Source organism: Pan troglodytes, chromosome 2 (genome assembly GCF_028858775.2).
Source record: "Pan troglodytes isolate AG18354 chromosome 2, NHGRI_mPanTro3-v2.0_pri, whole genome shotgun sequence".
Taxonomy (NCBI): domain Eukaryota; kingdom Metazoa; phylum Chordata; class Mammalia; order Primates; family Hominidae; genus Pan; species Pan troglodytes.
Window position 1 is genome coordinate 135,596,918 of NC_086015.1, and position 18,526 is coordinate 135,615,443.

At 41.3% G+C, this 18,526-nt stretch overlaps 1 protein-coding gene across 3 annotated transcripts in view; it reads left to right on the top strand.

Moving 5' to 3' along the window:
* Window positions 1-18,526, top strand: part of ACP3 (acid phosphatase 3) — a 54,325-nt gene that overhangs the window by 26,499 nt on the left and 9,300 nt on the right. For 2 of the 3 annotated variants that reach the window (XM_063807194.1, XM_016941939.4), the window contains 4 exons: window positions 1,132-1,264; window positions 6,105-6,187; window positions 8,895-8,998; window positions 12,872-13,041. In XM_063807194.1, coding sequence (XP_063663264.1) covers window positions 1,132-1,264; window positions 6,105-6,187; window positions 8,895-8,998; window positions 12,872-13,041 — 490 coding nt within the window. Of the gene's footprint in view, window positions 1-1,131; window positions 1,265-6,104; window positions 6,188-8,894; window positions 8,999-12,871; window positions 14,920-18,526 lie in introns of those variants that run through there. The other variant, XM_016941940.4, reaches the window with a different exon arrangement.

Sequence of the window (18,526 nt, forward strand, 5' to 3'; positions counted from 1 at the left end):
TTACCAAGTATCTACTGTGTGCAAGGTGCAGGCTTTCCTCAAGAGTCAGTGAACTACAGCCAGGTGTGGTGGCTCCTGCCTGTAATCCCAGCACTTCTGGGAGGCTGAGATGGGAGGATCATTTGAGGCTAGAAGTTCAGGATGAGCCTGGGCAGCATAATGAGGCCCTACCTCTACAAAACACTTTTAAAAATTAGCCACCTGTGGCCAGGTGCAGTGGCTCATGCCTATAATCCCAGCACTTTGGGCTAAGGTGGGCAGATTGCCTGAGCTCAGGAGTTTGAGACCAGCCTGGCCAACATGGTGAAATTTCATCTCTACTAAAAATAGAAAAATTAGCCGGGTGTGGTGGCGCATGCCTGTAATCCCAGCTACTCGGGAGGCTGAGGCAAGAGAATCGCTTGAACCCAGGAAGTGGAGGTTGCAGTGAGCTGAAATCGTGCCACTGCACTCCAGGCTGGATGACAGAGCAAGATTCTGTCTCAAAAAAAAAAAAAAAAAAAAGTGCCACGTGTTGTGGCATGCACCTATAGTCCCAACTACTCAGGAGGCTGAGGTAGGAGGATTGCTTGAGCCCTGGAGTTTGAGGTTACAGTGAGCTGTGATGGCCACTGCATTCCAGCCTTGGTGACAGAGCAAGACCCTGTCTCTGAAAAAAAAAAGAAAAAAAAAGTCAGCAAACTAGACCTTGATGGGGGTAGGGGAGAATATATTACTGAAGGCTCCAGAAATATATTGCCTTTCCTAACTGGCCTCTCAGGCAGCCCATTCAGCTTTTCAGGAAATATCATTTAACTCTGTCAGGTTCATAGAAAGATTTCTAACCCTTTCATAAAGGAATGAGGTATTATTTCCCTACTGCACCCTTACTCTGCAAAATATGAACCACCCACTGATCCAGAGTTAAACCAAAAGCTATGGACTGGGTAGGAATGGGTAAATTCATTTATATAAGCTTTTCTTCTGAAAGTCAATACCACTACTTATCACAATATGAAGTTCTCTTAGAAAGAAATGGCAGGACAAGAAAGTCTGGCCCTACTAGTTCTTGTGAGGTGAAAAAGGATAAGTCAACAAAGAGGACAGTCATATAAATACACATACATTTTTCTTCCTTTTTCTTTGCTACAGAGTGTTCACAATTTCACTTTACCCTCCTGGGCCACTGAGGACACCATGACTAAGTTGAGAGAATTGTCAGAATTGTCCCTCCTGTCCCTCTATGGAATTCACAAGCAGAAAGAGAAATCTAGGCTCCAAGGGGGTAAGTATTAAAAAATGAGAGGAGCATATTGGATTTGTGGTTGAATGATCCAGGTCTGAGTCATTCCCTCCACTAATCAACTGTGTGATCTCAGACAGTTCACTTAATCACTCTTGCACCAGCTTCCATTCTGCAAGATGGGGATATTAATGACACTTCATAGACAGTGAGTATTAAAATGAATGTATGTATTCAAATGGCTTAGAGAAAACAGTACCTGGTACATAATACACTGTCAATAAATGTCATATGTTAGTATAATCATAACTATTACTCACTCAGGCCCTTAGTTTTCTATCTGAAAAATGAAAGCTAAAGCTAAATGATCCTTTCCATCCCCTCCAGATCAAAAATCAAGGATCTGTGTCTGAGCCACATGAAAATCAATTGTGTCTTGTGGCCTATATGATGAATTTTTCAAGTGGGAGGTATGACAAAAGTGGCCTGTTTTCCTGAAACCCTGAGTGGTAGTCATTGTGAAAGCCGATAAAATATATTTTTCAGGCTAATTGTTATATTTTTCAGACCAATTATGTGCTGTTAAAATATGTTGCAATTGACAAGTTTATAACACAGCTTGAAATTTTTCATTGACATTGAAAGCTGTTGAGATTTATTTATCAATGATGCCTCTTCTTGGTTAGAACTGGCTCTTCGTAGCACAGGACACCCTGCCATATGAAGGCAGACGCAGGCAAGAGGATGCTGGATTCTTGTAATCAGGATAAGTGGATGGAAGAAAAAAGTCAGGACCAGCAAAGACAAGGACAGTTGTTGGGGCTTATGAGAGAAACTGGATGGGCAGGCCAAGATACCAAATGAGGTGTCAGACTTAGATGTGGTTATCATAGGTATTAAAACTAGGGATAAAGAAGAAGAGAAAGTTCATCATGTCAGGTTGACGTAATGAGGAAAGTCCAAGCCACAGGAGATGGTCCAAGTCAGGCTGGCACAAATATTCAAGGCATTTTGAGATTAATACAATCACATCATGATTCCAGCCATTGACAGACACTATTCACCACAGCATCAGGACAAGTCCATCAAAATCCCAAGAGAATGCATAGAGGCAAAGCATATTAGGGCTGGACCAGACTGGGAGGTTGTTCACTGAGGCTACTTAACTAGGGAAAAAATTCAAATCACTGACCAGAAAAGGAATCAATTATAGCTAGAAAAGCAGGGCTGCACACCAGGTATAAAGAGTGAGGCAAGCTGTAACCAGGGGAATCAGGTATGAAACCAGGATGGTCAGGAGCAAATTCATGTGAGATGAATAAAGTAGGTTGGGGCAAAAAATTTAGGACAGTGGCCATTAACGACATGAGGTTGTTGTAGACCTGCTATTACAAAAATCCTGATTGCATGGCACAGAGACAGACTTGGTAGAAATGTGCAAGTCCTTACTTCACATTAAACACATGAGCAACAAGATCCAGCCTTGAGGAAGGGAGAGTCTCCAGAGAGGAGTCTTAGATAGAAGCTGGAGTGTTGGAAAAAATTACCAGGCAGGATACAGACTGTATGTATGGGCAGAACCCAGGAAGAAGCTCAATCTTAAGTGCTTAACAACAAAAGATGTACAGGGTGCCTTGGAAGCCACATAAGCACTCAGCCTCATTTCTGGCCCACCAGGTGCCAGCAGTGTGACTCAGTCGCAAGCCCCATCAAATGGTGGAAGTGGGACTCTTGATTTATTTCCCCCAACCTAGTTATGGTGGATTCAGGCACCTAGTCCCTCACGACTCAAAGTGCAGTCTACTTTTCAGCATCGGCATCAACTACCACCTGGCTAGAAACACAGGCCCCACTCCCAAACGAGTTGAATCAGGATCTGCATTTGAATAAAATCCCAACATGCTTTATACCAGACGGCAGTTGACAGTAGTCTAATAGTAGATGTAGGGATGTGTATATATGAAAAAGAAATGGAGTTGCTCCACTTTCCTCATGTTTCCTCTTTTATTTCCCTTGCCTACTAGAAGATCACATTTGGGAGAAGCCACTTCCCCTGTGTGGATCTCTGTTTCACTACCTATGAGATTAAACTAGACTGTCTATAAGAGTCCTTCTCTGAGTTTTTCCCTGATCTTGGATTCTAAAGGCTGGCACTTGTATGAAACCAGCTGTCCTGCTTTCTGGAAAAAGTCCAGCGCCATTGTTAAGCAGGAAAATTTCTCCTGTGTGGTTCTGCCAAAACAAAAGCTCAGACTATTATTCAGATCTGGCTGGGCAAGAGAGATTTGTCAACTACATGTTTATTGAATGATGAAACAGCTGAACACATTCCTGCACAGAAAACACACATTGTCTAGGTGACAAAGAGTAATGTGGACACATCAGGGCCATCTTCTGACCTTTGCTAGTTTTTTTGTTAGTTTGTTTTGTTTTTGTTTCTTTGTATTTTTTGTTTGTTTTTGTGTTTGTTTTTGAGACAGGGTCTCATTCTGTCCTCCAGGCTGGAGTGCAGCAGCATGATCACGGCTCACTGTAGCCTTGACCTCCCAGGTTCAAGCGATCCTCCCACCTCAGACTCCCAAGTAGCTGGGACTACAGGCATGCAACACCATGCCCAGCTAAATTTTTTAAAAATTTTTTGCAAAGACAGGGTCTCCTTATGTTGCCCAGGCTAGTCTTGAACTCCTGGGCTCAAGCGATCCTCCACCTTGGCCTCCCAAAGTTCTGGGATTATAGGCATGAACTACTGTGCCCAGTCTAGAATTTTTATTTCATCATTTAACTTCAGGGGTGACACTGTTCAGTAAGACACGCACACATACACACACACACACACACACCAAAAAAATCCCTGGGGCAAATTTAGAATCATATGGCTGGTCATATCAGTGAAAAGAGAGCTCTTCCTGCTCTAGGCCAGAGGTTGGCAAACTACTGCCTGTATGCCTAATCCAGCCCACTACCTGGTTTTGTAAATAAAGTTTTATTGAAATACAGCCACACTCATTCATTTATGCATTGTCTATTGCTGCTTTCATGCTACCACCGCAGAGCTGAGTAGTTGCAACAGATTTTTTATCCCACAAAGCCTAAGACATTTACTCTCTGGACTTTTACAGAAAAGTTTGCCAACCTCTGCTGTAGACTAGAAATGAAGGAAGCAAAGTTTATGTCTTCAGATCAATGATATTTTTGTCTAGTTTACGAAGATTTAATAAAGTGTACAACAGATAACTTTGAAGCTAGCTTTCCACTGTAGCATGGTCTAATGATTACAAATAAAGGTTTTGACACAGGACATGCTAGATTTAAAGCCCTCTTTCTCTGCTTGCAAGTTGTATAATCTAATTAAGTTGCTGAGCCTCTCCAAGCCTCAGTTTCCCCTATAAAACAGAATATTGATATGCCAGAGCCTGAGGATAATCATGATAGTCACCCCAATCACTCCTGGGATAAGGGTGTAATCATACCAGAACCAAGAACTGATATATTCATGACCAAAACTGCAGCCTGACCAAAAGACACTTGTTGACAAAGGGCAACTTGCTGATTTCAAGTGGCTGTCATGGCTCCCAAAAGCTTGGCCCAGAGTTTAGCACCAACATGGCATGTGAATCAAGCTAAAGTCCCTAATGCATTCCACAGGGCAACCCTCTCTGAGATGGAGGGATTTAGACCTGTTAGACATGTACATTCAGATTATCCTGTTCATCCTCAAAGAATTTCCAGCATCTTATAGAAAGAGCAGATACCTACCTCCTTAATTAACCCTTTTTTATACTTACTGGTGTACAGACCTGTCTCTTCTTACTATTTTATGAGTTTTTGGAGGGCAGGGACCAGGTCTGATTCTCCTAGCACAGTATCTGGCGCATCATAGCTGCTCAGTGTGTGTTTGTTGAGTGGACTACAGAACCTGAGATTATAGTCAATCTGTTAATATCAATGCCCTGCTCATTACAACTCACACACACACACACCCTAACACACCCTGCTGGTCATTCTCACCAAGAGAGCACATGCAGGGTAAAGAGACCAACAGAGACACCAGATAGTTACAGACATCTCTGAAGCAACATGTCCTTAAAACAGGATCTGTTTTGGCACCACAAGGTACCCCACAGCCCTCAGTGCCTAGAAATAGGATAAATACTGTAAGCTCTATATCTGTCTTTCACCACCTCAGGAGCAACAGCAGTTAGGTGTTCAGATGTGAAGTGTGAAGAGCAAAAGTTTCCTCTACTGAAGACAGACAGAAACTCAAATGAAAGCTAAAGATGCTGGCTGTCCCCCCAGTAGTGACACCTAGGGTAACCTGGAGAAATGGTCCACAGAGAATAGTCCATGATCTGTACAAACATCCAGAGAGCTGCTTTCTCCCATGGCCTCCCACAGGTCTGACTGCCAGAGAGTAGAAGCAAGAGGGGTGAAAACAGAGGAGTACCTGCTGTGCTGTCATTTCAGGTCTGCTCTGGAGAAGAACATGGGCTAAGAATTATCTTTTATGATCTGAAAAAGCTGTCTGAAGTTCCTTCCAAGCTTATCAGCCTCCTAACCTGAGCTTTAACAAAACCCGGTATGGTAGAGTCCTAGTGTGCCAATCCAGCTTTCCTTACCTGGCTGTGTGAGTCACTTAATATCTTTGGACTTAAGATTCCTTACCTTAAAATGAGGGTTGAGACGTAGGATTCAGTTTAAAAAAAAAAAAAGTATGTAAATCACATTACCTGGCACAGAGCAGATGCTCAATAAAATTAGATCTTTGCCCCTCTTCTTAAGTCATGGCAGGGAGAGTCTGCAACTATGAAGTGACAAAAAGCTAATGAACTAAAATAGAAGCTTATGTTTGGTTCAGTTTGGTTATTGATTCATCTCCTTTAAGGTGTCCTGGTCAATGAAATCCTCAATCACATGAAGAGAGCAACTCAGACACCAAGCTACAAAAAACTTATCATGTATTCTGCGGTAAGTATTTTCATCTTCATTTAACATGTATTTGTTCAAGTGTGTGATCCCTTGAAGCACAGGACCTCATCTTTTTTTATCTTCATTTCCCCATCTCCTTGTACGTGGTAGGCACTTGCACAAAGCTTTTAGAATTGAATGCATCATTCTGTCCTTTAAGGGATTTATAATCTAAACTAACAAGAAGACAAACATAAACACTATACAAAATGGGATGGAAATGCCATGCAGGCAAGTGCTTTGGCACCTCAGAAAATCTAGCCATCCCTTCTGTTCCAAGAGGGTGGAGAAGAGAAGCAGAAAGGCTTCCTAGACAAGGCAGCACATCCAGCACATCAAGATGAAAGGGGTTAGTAAGTGCTCCTCACTAGTGTGTAGGACAAATAAAGTAAATTATTAGGACAGAGGTGGAAGGCCAGGAATGTTGTGTGGAAAAGGTGGTACCAAATTAGTGGATGTTAACTGTGCTGCTCAATATGGAACCTAGTAGCCAGAAGTAGCTACTTACATTTCAATTAATTATGATTAAGTAGAATGAAAAATTAAGTCCCTCGGTTGTATTAGCCACATTTCAGGTGTTCAATAGCCATATATAGCCAGTGGCTACTGAATTGGAGAGCACAGATATACAACATCTCCATCATCATGGAAGGTTTTTTAGACAGCCCTGACATGGAGTGTCAGAAGTTTATGCTGGATGGCAGCTGAAGGGCCATCTTGTCCTGCTGCTTCTTTGTTTAATTGTAGAAAGAAGCAAGGAACCCCCCTGTCAGTGTTTGCTCAGGGAAGGCAGGGCAGGAGTGACAGGATAGGAGCAGCATTTTGGAAATTAATTATTTTATAGAATAACTGGATGTTGGGAACAGGATATGGTGTAGAAAGCTTTTGTGATAGTCTAGAAAAATGGGGATATGGCCTAAAATTAGGGCAGCGGCAGGAGAGGAAAAGAAGTGAGCCAAGTTACAAGAAAAGCTGAGTGTGCATTCTCAGTGATGAATTGGAAGTGGGTGGAAGACAATGATGTGGAAGGTGAAGCCCCAGATGAAGTCAAGATTTCAGTTTTCAGTGGCAGGAAGGAGGTGGTCTTGGGCCAGGCAAATGTACTGATTAGACAATGGGTTTGAAATGCTACAGGGGCATCCCAGCAGAAAACTTCAGATGGCAAAGAGAATAGAAGGAGGAAAGGGAAGAAGGACTGCAACTCAAAGTTGGAGCTACATTTGGGAGTAGAAAGAAAAGAGAGCAAGAGATCTTAGAAAAGGCTTTCATCTTGGAGAAGCCAGGGAGAGAAGAGTCTGAGACACCAAGGAGAGACACAGTGTTTGGGGAAAATTCTGCAATTGTATTATACATTCAAATAGCTGCCCATGGAGTCTGGGATGAGCAGGGAAACAGGACATAGCATGCTGACTCCTTTCACTCACATCTCCATGACGAAAGGTTTCTCAGCTGTGGCTGGAGAAAGAAAGTCATGTTTTCATTCATGCAAGAAGGTGAAAGAGGAGACTGAAGATGCCAGGAAGTTTGTTTATTATCAGGAGCCCTAAATGGTATAGACTAGGGAAATAGGCCTGGGCAGGAGCAGAGTGCTTCCTGGAGAGAGATAGGCCTGAAATTAGTCATTTCTTTCAATTTTCGTAGTGTCTAATCTGATTTCTAGTTTTAACTTGTGGTGTGACTTCCAGCATGTCATATCCATAGCTCCTTTTTTTTTTTTTCTCTATTAGATTACTTCTAACGCCTTTTGAATATGTGCACGCTGCCATACAGTTTAGGCAGCCAAATGTTATCCCAATTTTGCAGATATGGAAGTTGAGGACTGCCTAAGATTAGATAGCTAATCAGTGGCAGAAAGGGGGTTGAAAACCACTCCCCTATACCTTCCAGCCACTCTGGGGTAAACATTTAGCTTTACAATTATTTTAAATTGCATCCTATACTTCCTTGTATTTTATCTTCCCTAAACATTTAAACCTCATATATTCTTCCACAACTTTAAATCACAGATGATGCTAATCTATAGAAAAATATAATCTAGCATTAATGTGTTTCAAAATATTTCAAAAAGGCACAGCACTTAAGGAGACTTGATTCAAATTTACTTTCTTCCATTTGGGATTATATGACATTAAGCAAGTTGCTTAATTTCCCTGGGTCTCAATTTCTTCATCTTTTATTATTATTTTTAAAATTATTTTATTTTATCGAGATGGAGTCCCACTCTGTCACCTTCTGAGTGCAGTGGCACAATCTTGGCTCACTGCAACCTCTGCCTCCCGGGTTCAAGCGATTCTCCTGCCTCAGCCTCCCAAGTAGCTGGATTTACAGGCCCATGCCACCACACCCAGCTTTTTTTTTTTTTTTTAGTAGGGATGGGGTTTCACCATGTTGGTCATGCTGGTCTCGAACTCCTCACCTCAAGTGATCCACCTGCCTCGGGCTCCCAAAGTGCTGGGATTACAGGCATGAGCTACCACGCCCAGCCAATTTCTTCATCTTTTAAATGAAAATAATGATACATATCTAAATCATACTGCCTAGCACGCCGCTAATGCTCAACCAAAATCTTTCCTTCTCTACTTATTAAGTCATTGTGGGCGTATGGGAAATTTAATTGAATCAGAAGCCATCATGGTGCTGTACAAGTGCTTCATACCTATTGAATGTGAATCTGAACAGGCGATAAAATTGATTTCAATCTCTGTAGCATGACACTACTGTGAGTGGCCTACAGATGGCGCTAGATGTTTACAACGGACTCCTTCCTCCCTATGCTTCTTGCCACTTCACGGAATTGTACTTTGAGAAGGGGTAAGTGACTAAGTGCTTTTCAAAATCAGTATCACTGGACCTTGGGTTTCATTATTATTATTTTGGGTTAAGGGTTGTGTGCCTGTTTGTCTTTGATTTGGTTTTATATTCAGAGGGAAGAATGGTGGTAACAAGATCTTTGCTAGTCATGTCTCTTTTTTCTTTTTCAAGAAGACTTTTACTGGAAAATAATATACACAGTAGATGAAAAAATTGGGAAATAGCCTATGTAACAGAAATTACATTTTTAAAAAAATTAAGGTATTCTAAGAAGTAGGCATGTATTGTATATATACTTGGCAAGAGAAAAATTTCTTGATGGTTATATAATAATATTTTTTCAATTAAAGAATTCAAACATATTCATTCAGCTTCTGATGATTCATATCCACAAGTCAAGATTCTTAAAGTACAATTTCTAACTGGTGTCTACCTCTGTGTGACCTGGTGTGGCCCTCCCCAGATGACCACAGCTTAGCTTGAACCCATTAGAAGGGTCAAAGTTAGCGTAGCCAAATGTCCCAGTTCACCAGAATTGACCCACGAAATCTGGTGTTCTCAGAACATGTGAATTTCATTGTTAAAACCAGGAATGTCCTGGAAAAACTGGGGAAGAATTGATTATCACACCAAGGTCATACCAAAAATATTTATCTGCTGTGACAACGACATTCTCATTGGGAGGAGAAGAAGGAGGTATTTGGAACAAGTCACCAGACTTCATGGGATATTATTAGTGAAATAAGAGCAAAGAAAGGGCTGAGTTAAGGCAGTGACCCCAGAGTTTGTTTTGGGATTAGTCAGGGAGATCTATTTTGCCCTTCCCTCAAGGCATTCACAATAGCTGCACACCAACCTGACTGTGCAGTTACATGGGGACCTGGCTCAAAAGAGCCCATGCTTGTTTTAATGATCTGCTGTGGCCATCTTTAAATTGTAATAATGTTTAAACAATGGGCCCTGTATTTCATCTTGCAAATTTTGTAGTCTTGGATGTAGCTTTCTGGCCCCTGAATTTGTAGAGTAAGAAAGTAACAGCACAGAGACTTCATTCTCAACCAATATCTTCACTGCTTACAAAGAAGTGAGTTCTGCACAGTTAGGGACAGGTAGATACATTCTTTATTGAACCTCTAACTGAGTGTCAGGCACAATGAACTAGAACTAAAATGTGGTCTTAGTTAACCTTGCTCTCAAATATCTAGAGTCAGCATGGTGAGGTAAGACCCACAAAATGGAGACTGGCCAAATAGAACAGAAAATGGGAATGAAACGACTAGAGACATAAAACCCTCTCTTAATAACAAGCCCGGCACAAGTCTGCCCATCAGAAGGCCAGCTCTGGGCACAGAGTTAATAAATCCAACCAAATTCCAGGATTAGCTTCAGGAGCAGGCACCATCTCCTTTGGGATAAGACAAGAGAAGCTACTGACTCTACTCGTACCTCCCTGTTCTCTGGTTTCTGGACCCCAGTGGTCCAGAGCTTGCTTTCTTGGTGCACAGAAGCATTTTCTCCCACTGAATTGCCTTGTTTTACGACCCTGAGTTAAATCTATATTACAAATCAAGTGTGGAGTATTTTTTCAACTGAAAGGCAGTGACATACAGAAAAAATTAACCAAGGGCCACGTAAAGGTCAAGTCCAATTTGTTGTTATATTAGGATTTTTTTTATTGGCACTCCAGGGAAATATCAAAGGTGAAACGTGATTGCTTTTAAATTAGGATCAAGGAGGCTTCGAGTTAACGAATTCTGTCTAAGCCTGCTTATTAGGTGATCCTGACTGTGAAGTGATCTCACATTTTCTTATGAGAAGATACGGAGAGAGACAGAAAGAGAGAATATTTTAGATTTTCAACCATCTTAAATACGTAAACTGTTCAGGTTGTAGAAAAGGTAGCTAAAAATATTCTTAAAAGATTTAATTTTGGGTTAGATACAGAGATTTAAAATCATAGACTATATAAAATAATTCATTAAGTTAATATTGCTTTGTTTCACTTTTACATTTTATAAAATGATTTTATCTAAACTCTTTGTACACATCTTTGGCTTGTGTATTCACCACTAAAGCCAATTTTGAGTCTTTTAAAATTGTTTCCCAGATATATTCACTAATAAAAGATAATTTTGTCTTCTATATAGATGAACCTCAGATTTTTGAAGTCTTAACCCAATGAAAATTAATTTCACACTTATCTAACAGTACAATGCAGGTGTACATTAATAGATGTGATTCACACGTGGTGATTCAGGCACCCAGGGTTCCCTCTTTGGACCTGCGGTTTCAAGAGTGCTGTGCTCACTTGCAGGCAGCTTGTAGAAAGGAATGAAAGGGTGGAGGCAGCAACCCGCTTATCAACCACGTCAGCCTTTTAAAAGGGACACATATCATTTCTGCTCACTTTCTACTGGCTAAATTAGTGACTTGGTCCTACCTAGGTACAAGGTAGTCTTGGCAATGTGGTCACTTCTGAGCCATAATTCAATTCTATGGAAAGAGAATAACAGAGTTTGATGGAGTATTGGTCATCTAGGCCATATCATCTTAAGACAGAAGATGCTGTTACTGAAAAAGTTATTCCAAGATATAAGTACCCATTCATAATACATATTAGGGAGGTTTTTGTAAGTTTTATAGACATCTTCTTTTATTTTATCTTATTTTATTTTATTCTATTTTATTTTATTTTTATTTTATTTTATTTTATTTTATTTTTGAGATGGAGTCTCGCTCTGTTGCCCAGGCTAGAGTGTAGTGGCGTGATCTCGGCTAACTGCAACCTCCACCTCCCAGGTTCAAGTGATTCTCCCGCCCCAGCCTCCCAAGTAGCTGGGACTATAGGCATGTGCCACCACACCCAGCTAATTTTTGTATTTTTAGTAGAGACGGGGTTTCACCGTGTTAGCTAGGATGGTCTCGATCTCCTGACCTTGTGATCCACCCGCCTCGACCTCCCAAAGTGCTGGGATTACAGGCGTGAGCCACTGCGCCCAGCCTTATAGACATAAGTGAATATTTGCTGTTACTATGTTTATATGGCTTTTTAAAGTGATGTTTTAAAAGGCTTGTTTATAATGACAACCAAAAGTAGCCATTGTAAGGTTACCACCAAAAGAAGGATCACTAAATCCTTCTTGAGTTCCCCTCCTGACTCCTTGATTAGCAAATGGCTTCCATAAGCAACTCACGCTGGTTTAACTCAGGTTAGTTTACACCATTGGACCTTCCCAAATAGTACATTGTTTTTTTGAGATAAAGCATTGAGAGAGCTCTCCTTAACGTGACACAATGGAAGGACTGGAACACATACCCACATCTTTGTTCTGAGGGATAATTTTCTGATAAAGTCTTGCTGTATATTCAAGCACATATGTTATATATTATTCAGTTCCATGTTTATAGCCTGGTTAAGGAGAGGGGAGATACATTCAGAAAGAGGACTGAAAGAAATACTCAAGTAGGAAAACAGAAAAAGAAAAAAAGGAGCAAATGAGAAGCCTAAAAAGAAGGGAGGAGGAGAAGGAAAATCCAACACCCCCACCTGCCTCCCACTTCTTATCCAAAGGCTCAAAGTCCCACCCAGCTCCCTGCAACCATCACTTCTTACCACCTCCTCTGATTTAGCATCCTGGTGCCTACCTCCTATGTCCCTGTTCATCTAACAAACCAGCCCTCCCATTTCCACGCTGCAAATCTGTCCCGCCTGCCCCAGTCTCCCCATTTACACACCTAAATTGGCTAAAATCTCCCCATAAGTTTTTCCATTAGTCCCTCAACTGGCATGTAATAGTCCAAGTGGAAAGAAATTCAGTGGCAGTTCAACAACACAGAACTAACAGAGCTCTCTCCTCTGCCTTTGTCTGCCAGGGAGTACTTTGTGGAGATGTACTATCGGAATGAGACGCAGCACGAGCCGTATCCCCTCATGCTACCTGGCTGCAGCCCCAGCTGTCCTCTGGAGAGGTTTGCTGAGCTGGTTGGCCCTGTGATCCCTCAAGACTGGTCCACGGAGTGTATGACCACAAACAGCCATCAAGGTACTGAGGACAGTACAGATTAGTGTGCACAGAGATCTCTGTAGAAAGAGTAGCTGCCCTTTCTCAGGGCAGATGATGCTTTGAGAACATACTTTGGCCATTACCCCTAGCTTTGAGGAAAATGGGCTTTGGATGATTATTTTATGTTTTAGGGACCCCCAACCTCAGGCAATTCCTACCTCTTCACCTGACCCTGCCCCCACTTGCCATAAAACTTAGCTAAGTTTTGTTTTGTTTTTCAGTGTTAATGTAAAGGGGCAGCAGTGCCAAAATATAATCAGAGATAAAGCTTAGGTCAAAGTTCATAGAGTTCCCATGAACTATATGACTGGCCACACAGGACCTTTTGTATTTAAGGATTCTGAGATTTTGCTTGAGCAGGATTAGATAAGGCTGTTCTTTAAATGTCTGAAATGGAACAGATTTCAAAAAAAAAACCCCACAATCTAGGGTGGGAACAAGGAAGGAAAGATGTGAATAGGCTGATGGGCAAAAAAACAATTTACCCATCAGTTCCAGCCTTCTCTCAAGGAGAGGCAAAGAAAGGAGATACAGTGGAGACATCTGGAAAGTTTTCTCCACTGGAAAACTGCTACTATCTGTTTTTATATTTCTGTTAAAATATATGAGGCTACAGAACTAAAAATTAAAACCTCTTTGTGTCCCTTGGTCCTGGAACATTTATGTTCCTTTTAAAGAAACAAAAATCAAACTTTACAGAAAGATTTGATGTATGTAATACATATAGCAGCTCTTGAAGTATATATATCATAGCAAATAAGTCATCTGATGAGAACAAGCTATTTGGGCACGACACATCAGGAAAGAGAGCACCACGTGATGGAGTTTCTCTAGAAGCTCCAGTGATAAGAGATGTTGACTCTAAAGTTGATTTAAGGCCAGGCATGGTGGTTTATGCCTATAATCCCAGCATTTTGGGAGTCCGAGGTGGGCGGATCACTTGAGCTCAGGAGGTCAAGATCAGCCTGGGCAACATGGTGAAACCTTGTCTCTACATAAAATACAAAAAATTGGATGGGCATGGTGGTGTGTGCCTATAGTCCCACTACTTGTGGGGCTAAGGCAGGAGGATCACTTGAGCCCCGGAGGTCGAGGCTACAGTGAGCCAAGAGTGCACTACTGTACTCCAGCCTGGGCAAGAGAGCGAGACCCTGTCTCAATAAATAAATAAATAAAAACAAAGTTGATTAAGAAAGGAAGTATAGGCCAGGCACAGTGGCTCACACCTGTAATCCCTGCATTTTGGAAGGCTGAGGCAGGAGGATCACTTTAGGCCTGGTGTGTTCAAGACCAGCCTGGTCAACATAGTGAGACACTGTCTCTACCAAAAAAAGGAAGGAAGGGACACATATCAAACTGAAACAAAATTAGAAATGTAATTATGTTCTAAGTGCCTCCAAGTTCAAAACTTATTGGAATGTTGAGAGTGTGGTTACGAAATACGTTAGGAGGACAAAAGGAATGTGTAAGTCTTTAATGCCGATATCTTCAGAAAACCTAAGCAAACTTACAGGTCCTGCTGAAACTGCCCACTCTGCAAGAAGAAATCATGTTATAGCTTTGCCATGTGGCAGATCTACATGTCTAGAGAACACTGTGCTCTATTACCATTATGGATAAAGATGAGATGGTTTCTAGAGATGGTTTCTACTGGCTGCCAGAATCTAGAGCAAAGCCATCCCCGCTCCTGGTTGGTCACAGAATGACTGACAAAGACATCGATTGATACGCTTCTTTGTGTTATTTCCCTCCCAAGTAAATGTTTGTCCTTGGGTCCATTTTCTATGCTTGTAACTCTCTTCTAGCAGTGAGCCAAATGTAAAATAGTGAATAAAGTCATTATTAGGAAGTTCAAAAGCATTGCTTTTATAATGAACTTTGAAAAACGTATGTGTGTGTGTTTAATTAGAATAAAATTCCTCTAGGCAGATTTCAGGAGCTCCCTTTGTGTTTGGGGTTTTTGTTTTAGTATAACAAGATGGAAAATATTAATATAAAGTAAAATGATTTGACTGGCTTAAATGAACATTTTACATTGAAAATATAGTTTGGACTTTACCACTTCAGATAAAGGTGAAGCTGTGGATGGCTCTGCCTCATCTATTTAAGATGGAATTTGCTGAGGACACACCCTCAGGAAGTGCACAATATACTAGGGAAGTAAAGAGATACATACTGTACAACATGGAAAAACCAGGGCTATGTCTTATGACTACACAGATTACTGTGGGAACAAGAGTTACCCAGATTTGGAGTGGGGGAAGTAAGGAAAGTCAGGAAAGGCTTTCTGCAGAAGGTAGCAACTGTACCATGTAAAATCAGTTTGAGGCCAGGCAAGGTGGCTCAGGCCTGTAATCCCAGCACTTTGGGAGGCCAAGGTGGGTGGATCACGAGGTCAGGAGATTGAGACCATCCTGGCTAACGCAGTGAAACCCCATCTCTACTAAAAGTACAAAAAGCCGGGCATGGTGGCGGGCACCTGTAGTCCCAGCTACTAGGGAGGCTGAGGCAGGAGAATGGCGTGAACCCGGGAGGCGGAACTTGCAGTGAGCCAAGATCGCGCCACTGCACTCCAGCCTGGGTGACAGAGCGAGACTCTGTCTAAATAAATAAATAAATAAATAAATAAATTTGTTACCTTTTCCCCTGACTCTACTCTTGTCTATCTTGATGAGCAGCAATACCTGGTAACTTAGGAGTTATTTTTTACCCTACCTTCTCCTTCATTCTCCATAGTCTCTCACCTCCTCTTGTAAATCTACCTGTGGTATGTTTGCAGAATTCTTTCCCTCAAAACACAAATAACAATATGCAGGTAGAGTGAACTATGATTAAGCAGCAGAAAATGTTAATAGAAAGAAAAATGTAAGGGTTGATGTGCTGCAGCCCGCTCATACAGATCTCAAGAATGGAATGTGTCCATCAGTTCCCAACTCTCAGTTCAACCACTTCACCTGGGCAGCTCCAATGTGGCAGGAGTATTTTCACCAAAGAAATTAAATGCTACAAATCCTACCAGCACACCACTGGTTTGGGCTCATAGAAAGTTTGTTAAGAGTCTGTGACATGAGGTGGCCTCTAATACAGTGAGTTCAATATTTGAACTTCTGTAAAGAAAAGGATTAGATGTATTCAGTATGATCTTAAAGAGGGATGCTAGGGGCAGCAGGTAAAAATTTCAGGGAGACAGGTTTTCGTTCAGTGTTGGGAAACTCCTGAGGTAAGAAGTGCCCATTAGGCTGGGTGGCCACTCACCTTAGAAGAGAGATACTACAGAGAAGGCTGAAACATGGAAGATTGTAGGGGTTGAGTGGCTCATTAGTTTGGCCACCAAATCTAGCAAATAAAAGTACAGGATGCCTAGATAAATTTGACAAAAGGCTGTAACTACCAAGTTTTTGTAATTCATTGGAAAAAAAAAACAATACAGGACACTTAGGATGTTCTGAAAAAGCCGATACAGAAAGCAGGACAAAATCATTAAATATAGGATATGTCCTATATATGCAAGATACTTTGCAACCCTACTCCTTAGAGTAGGGGGTTCCACCCATTAAATTCTATGCATAACTATAAGCAGTGTTTTTAGCTAATGCCAGTAGGCTCACTTAACCAGATTCCAGATCGTATCAATTAAATTCACCAGAGTCTTTGCTGGAAAATTCACAAGTCTAAGGCCATAGCACATTGCTTGAAAATAATAAAATTTGTCAAACTGCTTCTTTAATTCCAACATTTTACTAACACATTCAGACTTTCTTCACTAGTGCTCTCCCACCCCCATCTCAATGTCCAACTCTAATTATTTCACAAGAAGGAGACTTACTAGTGAGAAGTCCCAGTTTTCTCTCATTCTCTTTGTAAAGCTGAGAATCTACAGCACAAATACACATGCCCAAGATTCAACCTTGAGCTTCTTAAAGGCAGGATCCATACATGTTTCCTCTTTGAGTGTTCAGCCAGTAGACAACACCTAGAACCTTGTGCCTTCAATCAATATTTGCTAACTGAATACATGTCCAGCCCTGCATACCTAGCATGACTTCCTTGTGGCTGAGCTCAGAAGTCAGAGGCCTGGAACTCAGTTTATTTATAAATAAGAGAGAGAAGCTATGAATGAGCCTCAAAAGTGATTATACTGTAGAGACCCAATCATTGGCCATATACACATTTGTATGTGCCAACATGTCTGTAGTATTTGACTTCTGTTTTCAGCATAGTTGTTTTGGCATTCTCATGTTCCTCCATTGCTATTAAAAGCCCTTGTTCAATGATATCCCTTGTTCAGTGATATCCCTTGTTCAATGATATCCAGCACCGCTCCTCCCTCAAAGATGAGGCCATCTGATTAAAATACCTGTTTCCTCATTCTTGTTGCCATTATCTTCAGTTTCTTGGAATATATCTCATCATTTGCTAAAGACATTGGCAACTTGCTTTGGTATGCTCCGATTCACTCCTCACTCCACTCCTGCCCTAAACCTAGGCAATTCTGACAGCTATAACGCTGACCTGTCCCATACACTGCTCACCATGCCAATACCTAAGCCTCTAGATCAAGTCAGTCACATGATTTTTTCATTCTGATCTGTGAGTAGAGCTGAAGCAAGCAAAAGTCCAAGCCTATTGTCACCATTTCAGACGATGAATGTAGACATTTTATTCCATCCTCAACTGAGTCTCTCAGTGTTTCTTGGTAAATGTATTCACCCCTACTGAACACTTTTCCTACTCCCTGCAGGAAGGCCTGTTTGTCCCAAAAGTCTGATTCCATTTTGTTTTCTTTATAAGCAAGATAATCTATTGATAAGTCCTTTAAGTTCTACTCTCACAATCTCAAAAATATCTCAGTAGCTTTAACCTTCCTTTGCTGCTGTCCCTCAGGAAACTACATTCCTCCCTGCATGGGCTGACCTCACTGTGAGTGTGAACCCATCTCCAGAGTCTCCTCAGGACCCCAGGGAATCTCCTGGCTAACTTCACTTTCTTCCTCTGCACTGGCTCCTTCCCTTATACTATGAAAATGCCCAAATATCCTCTCATCAAAACACCATCAAGTGCTTATTCCACCTCACTCCCTTCAATCTCAATTTTCTTGAACTAATGATTTACATGTTCTTGTACTATTTTCTCACATCCATCTTATGCTTTAACTATTCTGTAAAATTATGTCCACCCTTCTGTCATCTCTTATTTTTTAACTTCTCTTTTGAAAGCCATTAGTGTCTAATTCAGTGGCCTTTCTTTCATTGTGAAGCAGCTATTAGTATCCCCAATTTAGAGAGAAGAAAACTGAACCTCAGAGGATAACATGCCACAAGTAATAGGATCAGGATTCAAGCCTAACACTTTCCAACATCCTATTTCTACCATATCATACTCACTTTTCATTCCACGGTGTCTTATGGACTACTTTCTTAGACCAATTTCCAAAAATAGGATTGGTGGGTCAAGATAAATGATT